Genomic DNA, 20670 nt, shown 5'->3' with positions numbered 1-20670 from the left:
AGCTTTGGCCGGACAAAAATGTGAAGGCACTGGTTTCCTAGGATGGCGCGTTTTCCCGGGCTCTGTTTGGCCTGAGGCCTCCCGACTTTTTGTTCAACGACATATCAATGATTAACCCCAACCCGCAGACCGACAGAATACTGTATTTTCGCAATTACACAGCAGACACGTTAGCTGTTTTTCGCGCGAAGCGCGAGGCTGACAAATGTTTTTCTCTTACGAACTCAAGAAATTCCATTGAAATTAATTTTATTTATAACTTTTATTTAAAATATATTTTTGCCAGACTGTTTTCGTCAGTTAAAGCATTCGGTAATTAGAAAATTTTATTTGAACGGCTCCCGTTTCCGCCCATTTGGCATTTTCCTATTTTTTTCCATTTTGCAAATTTCCCATCCATAAACCAAAAATTCCCATCCATACCATTCAGTCAAAATAAATGGAGAAATAAATAAATGAATAAATAAATAAATAAATGGACAATGGAGAAAAATGGGGACCATCTGCATTCGAAAAAGGAAATGGGATCACTCTGGACAACACGTTTGACGTTATCTGAGTTGTCTCTGCTCTCTTGTTCAGTTGCGCAACTGGATATGCCGAGTTGATCAGAAACCGGTTTTTAGCTGCAGCCAACTTTAGGCTGCATTCGTGTATAGTAGAGATGGGCATCGGATAAGGTTTCTTTATCCTTATCCTATCCGACACTTTTTAAAATTATCCTTATCCGACCTTTTATCCGATTTTTTTTATTTCTTTATACTTACCCTATCCTTATCCGACATTCGGATATCCTAGTATAATCGGATAATTGTCCAAAAAGACAATTTTTAACAAAAAACAAAAAATTCAGACTCGACATTCAGCGCATAGTTTTTATAATTTAAAAAAAGTTAATGACGACAAAGTTATTAACGTTATCGATTAAGCTACATCGCCGCCATTAATATACCGCTTCAAAAGATTTTTTCCTTAACAATAACGATGATTAAAACTTCATTGCCTTCGACACAGTTGTGTTCCGACCCGGAAAATGATTGTCTTAATATCCTACGTTAAAGCGATGGAATAATAAACTAGTGCAAATGCGTGAATCATGTTGAATGCTCCGTACAAAAAGCGGATACGAAAGCTGCAGTTACGCTTAATTATTGCAGTATAGCACAAAAGAACAACTGCTTCTTGGTGCTGCGACAATCGTTTATGTTGCAGTGTCACTGCTACCGCTTGTAATTCTATAAATTTAACAACGCAAATAATTTATTTCGATTCTTGGATAACGTTCGGACAAGCACCCAGTATCCGAACCTATCCGTAGGCTACGGGGCGTTATCCTAATCCGAATCCGAACGGTTCGGATAATTATCCTTTATCCTATCCGAAATTCGGATTCGGATAGGATAAAATAAGATATTTCTATCCGATGCCCATCTCTAGTGTATAGCGACTAAGCGGCACATGTGCGGGGGAAAACGAAATTTTTTAGTACTATATGAGGGGAAAACTTAAGGCCCCATGGGAAGTATAGTAAGTGATTTTGCGTTATAAATCTTTTTTCTGAATGGCAGACAGATTTCTAATCATTTCTGCATTTTTGAAAATTGCCACGTTTTACCGCTTGCCAGTCGCAAAATGGCACATGCCATTGCCGGTGGCAACTGCCAGTGGCAGGTGCCACTGCCACCTTTTACACCCTGCCCCGAAGGACTGTATTCGCACTTATTAGCTCGTTTTTCGTCCTCCGGCGCACGTGGCCGTGAGAACCGTAGCCACCACGGAAGACTGCACAATCCATTGCTTTAGTACAGATATATCAGTTATTTGTTTCGCGTGCTGATGCTGAAGATGCAAGGATATAGAAAAGACAAGCAAATCTCAGCGAAAGCAAGGTCGTACAACTGTTTACACAGTAACAGAGGCAGGTTGGCAACGCCAACAGTAACTATAAGGTCAACAATTAGTGAACAATACGTTCCACCCAGCAGAAAGCATGTACTAGTCGCTAGGAAAATTTATCGTTGAAAAGCATGATAAAGGCGTGCTCGTTGCCCTTTGCGTCTCCGTTATCATCCCATCGCTTGAGCAAATACTGCGGCACCACGGCGAGGGCGTAGTGTCCTTGGATGGGCATGGCGTCGTGCAGCACGCTCCACTTGTCCGTCGCTTCGTCGTAACACTCCACAATGTCAGTCCAGTTATTAGAACCTGATTTAAACCCATTTACCAATCCGCCAGCAGCGTATACTTTTCCTCCAATAGCAGCTAACCACGGGTAAAGCTCGCTTGTGTATCACGTGACCTTGGGACCAAAAAACCATTATCAGTGAAGAGCGCATCTTGAAGAGCCAAAAGCTTGCTTTTTTATACCAGTCCTGCGCCACGTCGTAGGCCTCCACGCAAGGCAGTGCGAGGATTTCGTTGCAACTGCATTGTGCCTCGGCGGGATCAGCGCGGCTTTCACATCCTCCTTCACATGAACCCTGGTTGAATGCAGAAGCCAAAATGACCCAGATACAAGCCGGTTACAATTCCGCTTTGCTTAATTCACACGTTTCGGAAGCCGGCTTTTACCCTAATTAGAATTGTGCATGCTACATCATTGTCCCACTTACCGATGACGTAAACCAGCCCATTCGTGCCGACACAGGCCGAAGAATGGTAGCGCGCCGTGGGCATCGGGGCCAGTTCGCTCCAGGTGTTGCTCGTGGGATCGTAGCAGAACGCACTGCCCATCGGCATCAGTTCTGCTTTTCTGGCCGATTTCCAACCATCGAAGGCGTACAGACGGTCCTGGCAGACGACCAGTGCCATAGCTGCGCACTTGGATGTTCGTCTCTTGCAAGAACGTAGCCGGTGTGCGCTGCCAGCAACCCAACGGTTTGTCATAGCAGAAGAACTGCAGATTGTAAGTAATGGCAGCGTAGTCAGCATGCAGCATCTCCCGTTCAGGAATGCAGCGTACTGGAAGCAGTGATGGAATTCAGCGCTGCAACCGTTCAGTCCTTGGTCGGGCAGTGCAGTCCATTGGCATTGACCCGGCTCGTAAACGTAGAGGCGGTGGCAGACGCGCACAGCCACACGATTGGCGGGTGTCACGATGACGGACGGCATTAAGTCGCTCCGCGATACCGGACACGACGACAGTCGACTGCAGATTTCCCCATTGCGGATAGCAGCGGCCCTGGCAGATCCTCGGCGAACCGCCACAGTCATTGCGGTGAATGTTTTTTGACGACGGGTCAGTCAGCTAAACGAAAGGCAAAGTGCTGTACTTCTACGATAACAGTGCAGCACGAAATACGGCGGCACGCTCCCGTTGCTGTGCGCTACCTGACGTAGTCTAACTGAATAGACGACAGAATGAGAACAGTGCGATAGCTCTGTCTGTTTAGCTTGACGGCGCCTCAACTCTGTCTACCCCCGTTCCTGTTACTCTGTCTAGTGTCACGAGGAGGCGGAGGAAGGTCTTACACCCCCTCGAAATACTGATAAATCTGGTTGTGGAAGACCGCGGGTCTTGCACAAAAGACGAGTTTACTGCCCAAAAAGGGAAAAATACAGAAAAAGGGAAAAAATGGAAGCAATAAACTAAGCATTTCCATAGGAAATGCATGAAATCTATACCAGCAGCCACCGAGGGTGGCTGCTCCAAACATCAAGCAGGCAGCGTGACACTAGTAGTGAAGACTGCATACGATGCCAACACCAATGCCAGTGCCAATCCAACCTCTGCATTCGGGCTGTTCGCGTTTTGATGAATTTTTGTTTGGAATGAGTTTTTATAAATTTACTTGTTTCAATTTGTAGTGTTCATTCAATTTTTGATGAGTACGATGCATGGGCATAGCTCCACAACAAACAGAAAACGTCAACGAGATATCGGTCCTGTCACCATGCGAAAACTGGCAGCGACAGGCGATGTGGCGGTTCTGAATGTTCCGATGGATAATGCGGGTTCCTCCAGTGAGTATTCTTGAGACGCTCGTAGGCAGCAGTAGTAGTGCCATTGTGCATTAGTTACCATTATCCTTTGGAATGTCAAACCGAGGAGCCTTTTGCAGCGGGAATGTCCTCTACAAAGCAGGCAAAGCAGCCAGTAATCGCAGCGCCGTCGATCGAAAGTGACACACGCGTAGGACAGGAGGATGACGCAGAGGTGATTGCGTTGCGCCAGGACAAACGTGAGAACGAAGGTTTGGAAGTGACAGAAATGTTAGTCAAACTAATGCGCCAACATAACTCTCGGTCCCGCCGTTCGCAGAGTACGCGCAGCTTCTGCTCGACTGCTTCAACCGCGCCTTTACCGAAAGAGCACGCGCCACTCCTGTGAAGAAACCAGACACCACAGGTCCATCTCCGATGACGACCGACCCACGGCGAACACGCCAGCATCAACGCGGACTTCCGCAGCAGCAAGTAAAAATACGAGTCATTTATTATTTTGTTGGCTTTCTTTTCTTACTCAAGCTTTATTGGGTTTGATTGTTTTTTATTACTGCAAATGCAAGCTGGTAAGTTGATGCTTCGATGCAGCATCGGTAGTAACAAAGTGCTGCTTCAATTTTCCCCAAGAAAATGCAGTAATGGGGGATTTCGGTAACTAGACAGTCGACACCGTGCAGAATTAACGGAATTAACGGTCTGTATCTCTTCACTGCGCAGGATACGGCGCCGCTGGCAGACGACGTGGAAATGGTGGTGCGCTTTTCCAACCGCCTGCACCCGCACCTCATCGGCTTCGAGATGCGCACCATCACCGCCATTCGTCAGGAGTGCGGCGGCAACGTGCAGTTCTCCTTTCCGCCGTCGGGATCCGGCGAGGATGACATCACCATCCGCGGGCCCGAAACCAGCGTCGAGAAGGCCAGGACGCTGCTGCTGACGATGGCTGCGCGCCTATTCTCCCGCTCCGAGGTGGCTGTGCCGATCCAGCCGAAACCGCAACGACATCAGCCGATTTTTGCCAACCGGTCTAATGTTGACCGTGTAAGTGTCCACGGTTATTTCCGCTGTTATTTGTCAAAAGAGAACGCCTGTTACTCTCGGCTAAAATTAATATTGGTAAATTTTATTGGTTACGGTATTTTATACTCCTTCAATTAAATAGCGTTTTCTGGTTAATCAATTTTTTATTGAATTATTTCTATGAATTTATTTAATGAATTTTTTTTAACGGTTTCTTCAAGTTGCATTCAGACAACTGTAAGCTGTGCCGAGCATTACTCAGCGCAGAAGCTCGTTTTACGGTCGAATAGCTGCTCATGTTGTCCGTGCTGGACAGGATCTGATGCTGGTGGAGGAGGAGATGACGGTGCCGCTTGAGTACCACAGTCTCATTAACGGCCGACAGGGCAGCGGATTCCGTAAACTGATGGACCAGTTCCACGTCAGCATCAGCGTCCCCAACGCAGCCGACCAGAGTGACGTCATCTCGATTCGCGGTCTGGGTCGGCACGTGGACGCCGCCAAGGAGGGGCTGCTCGTGCGCGTCAAAGAGCTGGACAAGGCCAAGGAGGAGCGGGTAAGGAACGGCGCGGTGTAGTAGTTGTGGACGAATCGGTAGTAGTACGAAGAACCAAGGAATAATACTTTTAAGCGAAGATGTCACAGAAATGGATCCGGGTTCGACAAATGACAACTACCGAAACGTCAGACGTAACAATAAATCCTTTATTCGTACAGTTTCCATGTGTACGAGGAGGATTGGTGTTGAGTCGGAAGCGAATTTCTAGCCTACAGTTAAACTGAACACCTAGTCCACTAGAGCTTGATTCAGCCGTCAACCGTGGATGGTTGCCGTACCTAGCATACGTAACCGCCAACCGAGTATGATGGCAGCGCCATATATTGGCGCTGGTATGGTTGACGATTACGCACTGTTGGGTTAGTGCAACCAACCACGGTTGACGGTTAAAAGCAACCTCCACTGGATTGGGTGTTCAGTTTAACTTTAGGCGATCAATTCGCTGCCGACTCTACACCAATCCTCCTCGTATAGCCAGTATGGGTGAAAAAGGCGGCCAGCGCGAGCGTTTACGCGGCCGGTAAAACGGACGCTACCGCAGCAACGGTGGCGCAGCTGATGTAGGCGGAGTCGGTCCCTATAAATGTGTTGTTGGAGGTCAGTCGTTGGTCAGCGGCGTTCTGTGCTGCACACTAGAACACAGTTCTTCCAGTGATCCACCGTCAGTGCCGCCGACCCGTGTCGCCTTGTGCCGTTGGCCCCGGGCACCCCCTCGCAGCGATCGGTGGGCTGCCAGGCCGGCACCAGCACCCACAGCCACGCCTGCAGCCAGACACCGTCCTAGCAGCTGTGCGCGGGATGTCAGACGTCCGTCTCATCGGGACTGATCTGATGCCGATTGCCGGCGCTGCTGTCAAGACCCGAGTCGCACGCAGCTGATTGTAGTGTGGCTGTGTCACATAACTGGATTAGCGTACTTCGGAAACTGCATTCGTATTTCGTACAGTGCTTCTGCATTCGGCCGCTGTCGCAGCTTCATCGAGTTGGCGAGGTGAAACGGGCGGTAGCGGAAATGACCAAACGAAAACCATATTATTTGTCCAGTACCGATTAATGTTGGCCGTTTTCTGTGGGTAGTGGAGTGCTAGTAATTGTCGCTGTGCACATCGGCCGTTGTTTGTCGATTGCTTGAGTTGTGTGTAGGCCTGTAGGGACACAGTAGCCGGGTACCAGTAATTCACTGAGACGTTCACCTTAAGTTAGCCAAAAACTCTATCACTATGCAATAAGCATTGACAACGAGGATAAGCCCAACAGCGCCGGTATAAGTCACAAACACCGCACGAATTCTGCAGTAGCAAAAATGCTACTGTAAGTGCAAGGCTTACCATTAGACTCACGTGAAATCATTTTCTAATATTTTTAAAGAAACTAGACGTTGTATTTTTAACGCTGTATTTTCTGTGGCCGTCCACAAATGTAGTTTCTTACATTTTTATTATAACGGAGTAAACGGATCATAACAGCTCGTAAACATAAAAAAGTTTTTAAAATCTGTTAAATATTGTAACAGTAGCCTATCTGGCTGCTGTTCTAGTGGGTTGGCGTGTTGACCGTAACACGATGTTGTGTGGGCTGTTGGGATGAAAGGTTGGCATGACCGGCAACGGTGCGGTCGTGGACGCTCTTACTAACTTAACGACGTAACTAACGTAACAACGGAAGTTCAGGGCATGTTTAATGACAAGAACAATGCAAGACAAGGAGCAAGGTTTAGGCAAGAGTTTAACAAGCTGATGCAAGCTGTAACAAGCGAACGCAAGACTGAATTTTAGAATTGTGAAGAAGAACAGCTAGCCGGTAAAATGGACAGAAATATTCATAACGCAATGACGAATCATAACTGGGTGGTCTTATAGTTGTACAACTTCTATCGCTACAATATTCTTGCTTCTACAGTCTGCCAATGCCATCTTCCCTTTATTTCATCTAAATCTCGGCGTTTTTGCCAAAAGCAGGATGCCGATCCTTGTCAATCTGGCCGGCTGTCGCCCTGCTTGGCATATGATCACAAAAATTACCACAAAAATTGATAATTTTTTTTACTTGAATAGTGAATACTTGTAATGGGAAAAACCATTTTTCAAATTGATATTCGTACTCCTTCTGGTAGTGACACTGTTTCGTTTAAATGATTGCCGTAATTAAATTATATTCGTGTTTGTTTGAGTGAGAATGTTGTTCGGGTCTTTATAGGTAAAGCAGCGGGACAGTGATGGAGAGGAGGAAGAGAGCTGGCGTGGCCAAGACTCTCCGGTGGTGTTCCGGCAGAACAGTTCCGTGCCTGGTTTTCTGGCCGATCCTGGCGCTCGACAGAGCGATTCAGGCCGACGACAGGAGGTGATGGATGTCGAGAGGGATGATGAGCAGCGTGATGCGGCGGGTGGCGAACACAGCGCAGTCGATACAGGAGACCGGGAGGCCAGGCAGCCGGCAGTTTTGGTACGGAACCGGTTCGGGCATGTTTACGCGTATAGCAGCTGATATGCGAGTGCAGCCGTCTGAGATTTACAGAGATGACCCAGTCAAGGCTATTTAAGCGCAGCGGCTAATATTATTATTGTACTGAAGTCTCTGTCTGGCAACATTGGCTGCATATACCAAGTTGAGGCAGTTGTGTTAAATAATTTACAAAATAATTTAACGCCTAGCTCTGCTTTTTTTTGCACTTTTCTAGCATAACGTTTTATTGCGAATCTAGAAATAATAAAACTACAATCTTTTGAAGCACCAGTAGCGTGCCGAGCACTGATTCAGGGGATGAGGTGGTGGTTATTTTTTGTACGCTTATAACTGACTCTATAAAATATTCCCCAACCGATATTTCTTGTGCACTTTTCTGGGAACCGTTAAGGGCCAAAAAAGGTGTTTGCTGTCCGTTAGCAAAAAAATCTTGAGCGATCAGGGTTTGAGCTAACGCCCAAAGAAAGTGCATCTCCCATAAACTTGTATGTTAAAAATGACCCGTCGTAGAATATGGCTGCCTAGCTGACGGATGTAGGTGCCCTTGAGCTAATATTTTTTACAGAGAAAACAAAAAATGAGCCTTGTTAGTCAGTTTTGATGTGCCGACAAATATCCAGCGCACCCGTGGGGAAATGGAAGTACCGGGACGATTGCAGATAACTTCACCAAAGCAGATCGCAAAAAAGGCTATGCGTGCCGATTTATTTGGTTGCAGTGAACTGTTTTAGGTTTTTTATAAGCGAAACATTTAAAGTTGACGATCAGTACGTGTTAGAAAAGATCTTATCAAGAACGGTTGCCTGCGGCATTCCGCGACTGCACAGTGAGCTCGAAGAGAAGGTCACCCTCCACTTTGAGAGTGCTTGCAGTCCAACAGAAAAGGTCACGCTGGCTGGATTGAAATTCACGCATGTTAGGCATGATTCACAAGAGGTTAGGATGACAAACAATCTAGACTTATCACCATTAGACTACAGCCTCAAATAAAAGGTTAAAAAATTTTGCATGAGAGGAAGGCTAGCACTGTCCGCAGGTTGAGCAGTATTTTTATGCATGCCGGCTCTAGTTTTGACCTCACTGGAACTCGAAACTCGCCCTCAGTGTAATAAATTTTAGTGTAAAAGATGCTGGAGACATGGGGCAACTATGTAAAAATTGAATAATTACATATTTGTTGACGGCTGGCTTTTGGTAATTTTTTGAGAAATCTGCCCCAACTTGGCTGAGCAGGGCTTATAAGACCCGAGATAAAGCAAAGCTGATCCGTAATCGGGATTTCTTTCTTCTCCTAATTTTAGCAGAATAAACTGACATCTGGCGCTGATCCCACATCCCCAGCGCATCAACACCGGGAGGACGGCGAGGGAGCCGTGTCGTCACGACTTCGAACGCGCCGACCCGTAGCCAAGGTCGCACACGTGGCGGAAGCGTGCATCCGCTACGCGTTCTCCCACGAGGTGCAACGCGCCGTGCCCGCCTCGACCAATCCGGAACCCAGCCACGCCCACCCAGGCGAACCGGACCCCGATTGGCGCATCAGGGTCGCGGCCTCTTCTTTCATGGGCACACTCCCTAAGGATTATCCCGAAGACCGCCAGGAGGAGGCGGTGACCTACGCGCGCGGAGAGGGCACTCGCATGTTTCGCGAAATCGCACGCCTCAAGGACGCCGCACGCGACGCCGCTGAGTCGGCAGCCGTCTGGCGCGCTACGCAAGAGCACCGGCAAATGGAAGCTATGCAGCTCTTGAACCGTCACGAGGCGGAAATGGAATGGCAGGATTCTGCCGAGGACGAAGACGAAGAATCCGAGCAGCAGCAGCAACACGATCCGGATTATCCTGCTCCTCGTAACCCCCGTAACACGCGAATCCGTCATCAGTAATGTTCGCGAAATCTATGATTTCGACACTGCGAATATCACGATGCAAGGCCGATATCTGACTGGCTTGATCGGCACATTCAAGCTGTACAGATTTTTTTTTCGTTGACTAGTTATACACCAGTCATATTCGGCTTCGGCTCGGATGCTCCTTTGGTCTACAGGCAGTTTTCTGAAAAATAATTTCCCTTCATTTGTTTTTAAGTGAGGTTTTGGCGTGCGTTTTGGCATTGCATATACGATTTCGGCACTGTCTTCGGTTTGCAGCTTGCTCTTATCAAGAAAGAGTTATAGCTAATCGGTACATTTTAGGTGAGACGAAATAAACTTTTCCGCTGAATAAATGCTTCTACGCTGTAATAAGTGATACGTAATACTATTGTAACTGCAAAAATAATTACTGCACCGTTGCTCTTTAAAAACTGGTGGAAGCATATTTTAATAGCGAACAACAATATTGATATCGCTCCCGCAGTTTAGTAGGGTTGCTGCTTGATTCGTTGGATGTGGTAATTCTGTTCAATCGGCAGAATTGCTTGGTGGACATTCCACAATAATAACGAGCCACAGTGATCACTTGGCCCTAATTGTAACAGTGGTACGTAGTAATGATTTGTGACTTTCAATTTGTGAAAGCGGGCCACGAAATTGTTCTTTTTTGTCTTTGCTTTAAAACGCTTTATACGCATAAACTTCTTATTTGTGCGCTTTATGTATTGCTTCTTCAGCTTTTTGTCAGAGGGAAGCCAAAAATATCAAAGAAAGCTGTAAATGCTATGGGAACCACTGGTTCCCATAGCCTTTACAGCTTTCTTTGGTTCCGAACCACAACTCAGCATGCTTCGATAAAAGAAGTAATGATAAATGAAGTAATTTTGTTTATCCGTAATGTATTAGATCTTGATGCAGTTATCGCGCTACAGAAATAAAGTGCAGAGTACACACAGTGATGATCAAAAGGAAGTGGCAAACTGTTGATCTACTGTAGGACAATGGCGTCCGCTCTTCTCTGGTCTGGCGAATTTGGCCATTCAGCTCTCTGGTCTGGGGTAAGCCGCTAACGGGGTACGATGTCAGAGGTCCGGTAACTTCCAGTCACTCAACAGGCGCGGTTTTCCTTATTCAGGAGGTTTGTTCAGTGGGTAGTGTGACCGTTTCCGTAGTTCCGTTCATTCGACAGCTCAAATTAAAAACTCTCTTAGCACTGAACAGTGGTCAGGGTTGAGCAACTGCAGGGGTATGGTTTCCGTTCTCGTAGGGTCTTAAGGGGAAGAAATTTATAACAATTGCAAGGCCGCGGAAAGTTTTACGACACGTAGCAGGCACAGCATGTCCAGTGCGGCGGGCATTCGTTCCTTGACGCTGGCATCCAACCAATCGTACAGCGCCTCACCCACTCGGTCCTCGCTGTCCACTTCCAAATCGTCCGACACGAGTAATTCCATCACCTGCATAAGCACACGGCAGGATTACGACATTGCAACAAGTTCGAACTGAAAACTATTTTGCCTCAAATAGTGCGCTTTCTTGGTGTAACAATTAAGCACCATGTTTTTGTCCAACTCCAGAAAAGCCGCACACCGGTACATTGTCAAGAAATTGCCGCAAAGGACGTTTCTGACTCTTTTTGCCAAGTCGGGATTAGACAGCATTTCCGCCCAGTGTGCAATGCTCCAGCAGTTCGTCAAACTGACGTTCCACTCTAGAAACTCATGGACTCTCAAATTAAGCACTGTGGATATCAGCTATAACAAAATACCGTTGATCGACTGGTCGGATTTCCAACCGCTGAATCGCAGCATCAAGGTAAGGAATTAAGATATATATGGCTTAACTTTCGGCTCATTGCATTTCTTGTTTTTATAGGAGATTCGCCTAATCGATGACCAAATCCAGAACATTTTCCTCAGCCGCTTCTTCGTGCTGCACAACGTGGAAACGGTGCAGTTGACCGGCAGCAAGCTCTTCAGCTTCGACAACCGCTTTCTGCGCAGTCTGGCTTCGTCCCGCGGGCGGCCATACTTGAACGTGGACAGGAACATGCTGTGTTGGGCTGACAATCAGTGCCGGTGCTCCGAGCTGAGAAACCTCTGGACCTGGCTGAAGAAGCGACCCGATCATTGATCGGAACGGCGCTGATAGCGGGGATGTGGTGACGTGCGGCAGTTACACCGGTGGCGCGGTGGAAGATGTCGGTCTGGCTACGCGTTGGGGTGATGTCCAACGCGGCCCGCGCCGCTACCTCGGGGCATATATAACCGCTCTCGCCGTCTGCAATAGGAAGACAGTTCGCGCGCCGGAGAAATTTCCCGTTTGCTTTTTGGAGAATGCAACCGCCGCTGCAATGCGCAACGCGCCGGAAGTTGTTAACTAAGTTTGTTAGAAGTTTAACGGAGAGCGTTTTTCCGGTAGATTAAATCTTGGACAAACCACTGTTGTTCATTCGCTTGGACTAAAAAGCTGTTAAGATTTCATGAACGCGTATAACTTTGCCTGCGGGAAAAATTCATTAGTATTCGTACGCGTGGTCTGTTGAAACGTAAACATAGCACGCGGCAACTCTTTGGGAGTCGATTGGACTGCGTTTCTTCACACACGGGAAGCCGTGGGTGTCGCGTTGATGCCGTCTCCCGGTTTTTCATGGCCCAAGCCTGAAAAAGCCAGAAAGTCATGAGGAAGTGTACCATAAAAGGTGAGCTTGCGTGAGCTTGCTTGCATATTTACTATTGTTGATATGTAATTGTCGATTCATACTGGAAATGTAGACAAAAGTATCGGCTAACAAAAACAAAATCATAACAATCATCATTTCGTTCAACTAAATGAAAGGCAAGTACTGTACTTTTACACGGTAACAGTGCAGCACGAAATAATGCGGCAGGCTCCCTTTGGCCTTTGCTGTGCGCTACCTCAACCGTAGTCTAGCTAAACACTGGACAGAGTGATAGCCATGCCACGACGCTGCACTTATTGTAGCTCGTCATTCAGATTTAAGATAAAAAGGCTTAGTTAATTAACTTGGTAATCAGTACCTGAGCGAAAATTCGATGAACTAACTCTAATCAGCACATTTAGCACCTAATAATTAGCGCATATGCCCCTTATTAGTAATTTTGCACCTAGGTTTTTTAAGCACCTAGGTTTTGCACCTAGGTTAGGCTTTTGCACCTATGTTATTAGTAAATTTAACACACAATGTCGTGATAGAAATAACATTACATCAATAATTAAGCTATTTGAAATTACTTTCTTATTAAGTTTGCGCACGTTGTGTTGGGTTGTCCATAGCAGGGAATGGCACTGAAGGCAGATTTAGTGCAGAATTCACGGTGCTCTCAGAATCGGTGTTAGTTCCTACGCGTGTATCCGTTATCACTGGTGGAAACATCTTTCAATTTTGTTTTAATCATAGCAGAAGGATGAGTAACCGATACGTGCGTAGCAGTCGTGCCGCAGATACAAGCGGGCTGCTGATATTTGACAGTCGGCCCATGCTCAAACTCGGACTTGGACTACTAAAACTTGGACTTCACTTGGACTCTAAAACTTGGACTTCACTTGGACTCTAAAACTCGGACTTCACTTGGACTCTTAAACTCGGACTTCACTTGGACTCTAAAACTCGGACTTTATGACTTGGACTTGGAATTAGGCGTTCCTTATGTTTCTCATGTCTTCTTACGTTTCTTCATGTTTTCTTAGGTTTCTAGGTTTCTCAGGTTTCTCAGGTTTCTTAGGTTTCTTAGGTTATTCTTAGGTTTTTTTTATGTTCTTAGGTTTTTTTGGCGTTCTTAGGTTTTTTAGGTTTCTTAGGTTTCTTAGGTTTCTCAGAATACCAAAGAACACCCAGATAACGTAAGAAATGTTAGTAATCTCAGAAACCTAAGAACACCCAACAAACCTAAGAAACCTAAGAAATTCAAAGAAACCTACGAAACCTGAGAATCCTGAGAAAACATGAAGAAACGTGAGAAGACATGAGAAACGCCTAAACCCAAGTCTAAGTCATAAAGTCCGAGTTTTAGAGCCCAAGCGAAGTCTAGAGTCGAAGTGAAGTCCAAGTCCGAGTCCAAGTCCGAGCTTGAGCGCGGGCCTTGACAGTCGCATTTGTTGTTCAGCGTGTTCCGAGTAACGGCAGCGAGTGTGTCATGGCTTGCCTGTACTACTTCACTGCACCCGCACTACTGCGCTGCACAGTGTGTGCACTGAAAATGTGGCTTTCAACGCTTCGCTCAAAGCACTCAGTCAAAATTTCAGAGTATCGGGTTCTACATTTTTGTGCAACTCATTGCCGTTCCTAAAATTGTACTTGATAGAGTCGCGAGGTCGTGTAAGGCTCGCGAGATATTATGGCTGTACAGGTTCTCGAAATCTGGCAAGCTCTTAGCACTGGAGAAAGCACATGGATCCCAGATACAGATTCGAAAGAGTGGAAAAGGTTCCAGGAAGCGCTGATGCAGGAACCTGTGTATCCAATGCACATCATCCCAGCAGTTGCGGGGGAATTGTTTGGATTAAAAACACTGTACCTAGTGTTTGGATACAGTGACGTACTTCAGGCACTGGGAGGAGGCCCAGAAAACCGAAAAATCGCCATCCGGGTATGCGGAATGCGGTAATAGTCCGTCATTTGAATCGCCTTGTGTACCAGTCAACCGCGAAATACTACTGATTTGTACTAGTGTTCTTGTACGAGCATCATTTTAGTACTATTTTAATTGTTTGGTTTTGTGCCTTTTTCAGCTATTGGCCAAAGAGCCATCCAAAGAAGTACAACGACAGGAGGCCGTGCGTATCAAGCGCCTAACAAATCTGCCAGCGAGTGCTTCTAACGTCTTCGCTAACCTACGCAGATGGAGTCGCGACGGAGACCTTACGTCGATCGACCATGCGGCGCTGATGTTCCCCCATCATCGATATTGCCTTTTTACTGAAAGGCGACCCAGAGCAGCCGCGGAAAGCTGCATGCAAGGCGAAGATGATGATTGGGATCTGAAGTTTTTCTTACTCCAAAAAGCCGATGCAGCTGGTTGTATCTCGCAGTATCTGTCGTTTCTGGACGAGATGCGCACCCATAGTAACGGAACACAGCTTCTCAAAAAATGCAGCGCTGACCTGCCCACGTTTCTGCAGATCGTAAGCATACGCTTGAAGTCTAAGGCGGCTGATGCGCATATGGTTAACAATTCTGTTACTGCTATATTGATTGACATTGTTGTGTGCAGCTGGGGTCGAAGTCTGCGCGTTTCAAACCGGCGCCTGCTTTTGCTACGGAAACACCTCAAATTCGCATGCCTTCGGGCAAGGAAAAGGTACGGTGCGATATGACGCTGTCACGCTATTTGTACTTCCCGAATGCTATACTGGTAATTGTAAGGGGTTGTGTTATTGGCTGCAGGCGTCCGGTAAATCTGGGAGCGCCGACGCTTATGGAAGTTCCGATCAGATGTCCGCTCGTAAAAAGGTAAAAATGACCTATTTAACTGCGTCTCTGTTTTACCCAGTTAATGGTTACACAATGTAGTTCTGTGGTGTTCCTGTCTGTAATGCAGAAATTCAAGGGTTCTAAGCTGGCGCCTTCGCGTTCTAATGAATTTGCTGCAGCCCGGGCTGAAGTAATGGTACTGTGACATATGACCGTGTCGCGGACTATACCTTGACAGATGGTAGTGTCGGGCAGTTAAAGGGCATATCTTACTCCCGCAGGCAGCCAGTAAATCACCCCATGCCAAGGTTGCCGGAAACCCAGGGAAATCGGACGCTAATGATAAGGTAAACATAACCGCCAAGAAGCGGCTGTAGGTACGCGTCAAAGAGCTGGGCAAGGCTAAGGAGGACCGGATAGGGAACGGCGCGGTATAGTTCTGGTGGAATTGCTAATAGTGCAGAATAACAACGATTTACAATTTTAAGCGAAGACTAGGACAGAAATAAATGGCAACCATGGAAATGTTAAAAATTAAAAAAAGTCCCTTATATCAACAATTTTATTGTTTATGTGAGGAAGGCGTCCACCGCGAGCGTTGGCGCGGCCAGTACCAAAGGCGCTGCCGTAGCGACGGGGGTGCAGCTGATGTCGGCGGAGCTTGTCCCAGTGAATGTGTTGTTGGAGGTCAGTCGCAGGTTAGCGCCGTTCTGTGCTGCACACTTTAACACAGCTTTTCTAGGCATCCGCGGCCGGTGCCGCCGACTCGTGTCGCTTTTCGCCAGTGGCTCCGGGCACCCCCTCACGGCAATCGGTGGGCTGCCAGGCCGGTAGCGCCACCCACAGCCACGCCTGCAGCCAGACACCGGCCTTACAGCTGTGCGCGGGATGTGAGGTGGCCGTCTCGTTGGGACTGATCTGATGCCGATTGCTGGCACTACTGTCAAGACCCGAGTAGCATGCGGCTGCTCGTAGTATGGCTGTGTCACAGAACTGGATTAGGCATGTAGCGAAAGTTTCCTATGGTCATATTTGTTGTCCCCTGTCGTGTACCAATGGTCATGGGTGTGTTGTGGTGTTTACCCTATGGTCATAGTCCTTGTTTTTGCCTTTCTCATTTCCTTGTTCGCCAGATGTACTGGCAATGAGTGATTTTCTCATATTAGGTCGATCCCCCTAATGTCCTGTCATTTCCGGCTTAGGTCGTTTTATAAGCTTATGTTTACTTGTTATTGGGGTAGTTCTTAGCTGATTATCATTGAAGTGGCTAAAAACCCGATATTATTTACGTCTATTTACGTGTAGATGTTACAGTTGTTGAATGGAAACGCCATGAATCACCGATTTCGAATAGTTTGTTTGCGTACTAGAAGTTTTCTTACAACAAAAGTACAGTGTAACGTTGACTTTGACTTCTGTTGTGCTGATATGAAGCAGTCACCCTTGTGATCAAATAGTACTTAAAATGATTCACTATGACTGTTTTCTGCGTCTTTTTATATAGCACGGCTATTATTTCTGTAGATAGGGTAAAGGTTAGGTTCGAACTTTTACAGGCACTGCAATACAATACAGTACTACATATTATAAGTGTTAGAAAGCCAAGAAAACTGCCTTGGAGAAACAACTTAAAAACTCACAAGTACCTCCGTGTTACCTTGGCGAGCGTTGGACAATATCAAATTTATTCTGTTTTTCTGTCGACTGTTAATCTCGCTGCAAAAGCGTTTCTAAACAGTTTTGCTCGTTACAGTAGTTGTTTTACACATGGGTTGGTTAAGCACATTCAATCGCGGCTGAGCCGATAAGAAAACACCCATGGCGACTGGTCAAATTTTTTTTCGACTTTAGAAGCAGATAAACATAAAAATTTTACGATTGAACGTAACAGCGATTCTCTAAAATAATGTTTGTCCCAAAAAGGCCCCACTGCTGCGGTTGGCTCCTTAGCACTTATCAGGTTCTACAGAAGCGGCCAGACACAAAGGCAAGAAAACATATTTGGAGAAACGTAAATCTGAACACGGATATCTCTTCATACGTTACGTTTCTCTACATCATTACCGAGAGTGTTGCAGCAAGTTTAGCCACTTTGCCGCTTGGTGTCGATACTCGCCGCTCCGACAGCTTGACTACAATCAGATTAGCAGGAGGTTTATTCAGGGAGAATTCCACCTCGCCAAAGGGAATCGAAGCTGGTCCAGAAGGGAAGGGATCTGCAAAACAATCGATTGGCACATACAGTACACGCGATTAACGTTGTCACCACTCAGCCAATCGGAGTAACTGCCTACTGCTTTCCCGCCATTGGCGTACGGAATGGCGCAAAGTCACAGCTGCAGTGAAGACGAAACAGGTAATCCTCCTGCGCTGAAGATTAACGCCCTCCTATCTAGAACTCCAGTAACAGCATGCGCAGAGCCGGTAAATGCGAAAAAGTATCGCTTTCGATAGTACGAATTGTGAATCCGATAAGCGACCAATGTCACCCCGTTTCCACCGGTCATTCAACAGACGCTTTCCCAAACAGAAAACCGTTGTGTAAGAGAATAACGTAATAAAAAATCCGGGTTAGAAGCAATAGCTGACAAGGCAGATCCTTTGAACGAGATGGTTGGCGATAGCGCGACAAGGACACAAGAAAATCCGGATTCGGTTGTTGCGGGGTCTTCTTTTATTGATTTAGTTAGCAGGAAGAATTATAAACATCACATTCCGAAACATTACAAAACAAAATAAACAGCATTAAGACCGTCCGAACGTGGAACAGTCGACGTTATCGACAGCGCATTTCCTCTCTGTATTTCAATGCTAAGACGCTGTAGCAAAAACTCGTAAGAGCGTGCTTCTCCAGTAGCATCCTTTAACCGCCTCCCCAGTTCCCGTAAGAACTTCAGACATGCTGGGCCGGTGACACCGGAAGTCTCAAAACAGTTGTTGCTACCGGTAGCCTTAAAATTTTCAGCGATCAGTAGAAAGAAAATTACCGTCTGTTGCTACCAGTACCTTATAAATTTATAATAAACATCTCTCTACGCGAATCTACCGTTGGTTATTTGATCGGCAAAGTTCTCTGCAAGCTCGTTTATCTTATCCACGTTGTTTGACAGTGTAACTGAATAACCCGCTGCTGTCAGTCACTTTCAAACACAGATCTTCATCCGCCTGACAAAGAGCTGAGAAGAATGCGCTTCTACGAAGACAGTGGACGATCGGTGTATGCATGGAACGCTGTGAACGTGGAGTTTGACGGTCGGCTGTAGCACGGCCACGTGATCGGCCTGGGAGAGGCCGAGAGCGGATCCCTTGGTCTGATGGTGGATTTCGGATGCCCGACACAGAAGCCAATGCTGGTAGAGTATGGGAAGATATGGGACTGCTCCAGTCATCCATCCGGCACTCCTGTCGAGGGAGCTGTTGTGGAAGTGCTGTTGCGTGACGGCCCGCACTGGACTTGGTATCCCGGAAAAATGCTGGTTCCGCACTTTGACAAGCTGCATGAGATGGCGCTGGTAAAAGTGCTGGTGGACGGGCAGTGGCGTCACGAACTGCTTCCCACCAATCAGATTCGTGATGCCGGGGGACAAACAGCCAGGTCGGGACTTGTTCAGGTGGGCCATTTCGTCGTGCAGACGTGTAGCGTGCCCAACAGCTACTGGACTACGGAGCCGTCCGGCGCGGCATTCCTGCTCAAACAAGTGGAGAGCCGGTGCAACCTGCGATTTGTCACGGCTCTCGGTCAGACGATGCACTATCTGCGGAGGCACGGGGACAAGCCTTTAAGTGACTTGGCTGTGGTAAGTCATGCCGTCATGTGTAGCACATCATTTCGCCGATCTCCAATTCGCTGACCGACATGTTGCTGACGTTGTCCTGTTAAACTGTTAACCGACACTTGTTCTTCGGTTCGATTCGCTAGTTTTCGAGTTTTTTTAACTGGTTGTTTTTCCTTAGGTTTATTTGGGTTCTTATGTTTCGTTAGAAATGCATTACCAATATATTATACATTCATGATGTGTCATGTACTCAGTACTTGTGAACTATGACGATTGTCTTACTAACTGATCTATGAGTGTACGGTGCCCCCAGATCAACAGTCCCCTTGTTTATTAGATTTAGGTGCTGTAACTTACTTTCGCCAGAACATTTTGAGTCAGCAAGATAAAGTAATGGACTAGGATAGGTATCGCACATACAGAAAATTGTCGGTGGGCCTTAAGCGGTAGATTAAGCATGCCTAATGAGTAATGATCGACTTATATTGCACAGCTTTCGCTGTTGGTGCTTTGGTATACTTTATTGACGTCCTGCTCTCATCCTCGTACCTCAGGCCAGCATCTTGGAGGACCAGAGAAAGAAGTATGATTTTGGCTGGCAAATTGAATCGCTCACTGAAAACGAAGAGCTGGTTGTAGAGCGGAAGCGGAAGATGCCGTTCAGCTCGTTGAATGTCGGTGAAATAGACGGATGGGCACTGCCGCTGGAAGTGCTGAAGGAGATCTTCCACTCACTGTACACCATCGATCGCGTCCACTGTCGCCGCACCTGTGACTTGTGGGCGGACATTCTTATTAAGCCGGAAATGTGCAGCGAAGTGGTTCTATCGCGGCCGCAATTCAGCTTCTGGGATAACTACCTCTTTTACGCTAGCCTCACCAGACTCGTCACTCCCGCAACACGCACCATCTGCATCCGCGAAAGCGGCGCGTATTACGATGAAATGTTCAAGGTTATGAAGCGTCTCTTGCAGGACGCCGGCATCCACCTGGAACGTTGCATCGTGCACCGGCGATCGGTGTCGTACAGAGAGTCAAGATTTACTCGATGGAAATTCGCACTCTTAACCGAGGAAATCACGGCGCCCCTGTCCAGACTGGGATCGTGCTGCGATCGTTTGATTTTCAAAGATTTCGCAGCCGTCGTGGTAAACAAGTGGGCGGTGCCCCTCTTCGAATTCCGCGTTCCCCTCGGCGTCTTTACCAGGGGACACGATGACGCCGACATCGTGGACTTGTTGGAGAAGCATCTGCGTTGTCGGGGGCTGCTGGTGGATGTGCAACACATTGCCCACTGCATGGCCAAACTGATTGACAGCGAAAAGAAGGCCCGGCAAGTGAAGAAGGTAATTAATACTCTGTAATAACACTCCGTCGTATACCTCTTTAAAACTCGCGATGGGAATTTGCCTGGTGGTTGATTTCCGGCACAGTAATATTCTTAACCTGGCTTTCGATTCCACAGATTTTGCGGGTGTACCAAGCCAGCGATCCGCGTCCATGGGCGCATTACCGTGGATATCGGTGGTCGCTGTACAATATGGCCAGTGTAGACGTCAGCAAGCTGAACAAATTCTCCCTGTGCGCCTTGTCGCACTG

The 20670-nt window shown here is 47.0% G+C and overlaps 2 protein-coding genes across 3 annotated transcripts; both read left to right on the top strand.

The window, feature by feature from the left end:
• The first annotated feature begins 3771 nt into the window (after positions 1-3771).
• LOC129582900 (uncharacterized) lies at positions 3772-4882 on the top strand. The gene is made up of 5 exons (XM_055474528.1): positions 3772-3963; positions 4062-4193; positions 4262-4416; positions 4663-4816; positions 4869-4882. The coding sequence occupies exons 1-5, from the start codon at positions 3825-3827 to the stop codon at positions 4880-4882; spliced, it is 594 nt and encodes a 197-aa protein (XP_055330503.1). The 5' UTR covers positions 3772-3824.
• LOC129583008 (uncharacterized) lies at positions 4874-10112 on the top strand. 2 transcript variants are annotated; one of them, XM_055474678.1, is made up of 4 exons: positions 4874-4986; positions 5282-5521; positions 7721-7966; positions 9292-10112. In XM_055474678.1, exons 1-4 carry the CDS (start codon positions 4885-4887, stop codon positions 9871-9873), a joined length of 1170 nt encoding a protein of 389 aa, XP_055330653.1. In that variant the 5' UTR covers positions 4874-4884; the 3' UTR covers positions 9874-10112. The 2 variants fall into 2 exon arrangements, with proteins under 2 accessions (XP_055330653.1, XP_055330652.1); XM_055474677.1 differs by having other exon boundaries at positions 9289-10112.
• Positions 10113-20670: the final 10558 nt, after the last annotated feature.

Source organism: Paramacrobiotus metropolitanus, unplaced genomic scaffold (genome assembly GCF_019649055.1).
Source record: "Paramacrobiotus metropolitanus isolate TYO unplaced genomic scaffold, Prichtersi_v1.0 Parri_scaffold0000009, whole genome shotgun sequence".
Lineage (NCBI taxonomy): Eukaryota > Metazoa > Tardigrada > Eutardigrada > Parachela > Macrobiotidae > Paramacrobiotus > Paramacrobiotus metropolitanus.
Note: the sequence above shows the minus strand (reverse complement) of the source record. Positions and strands in the feature narration are given on the sequence as shown.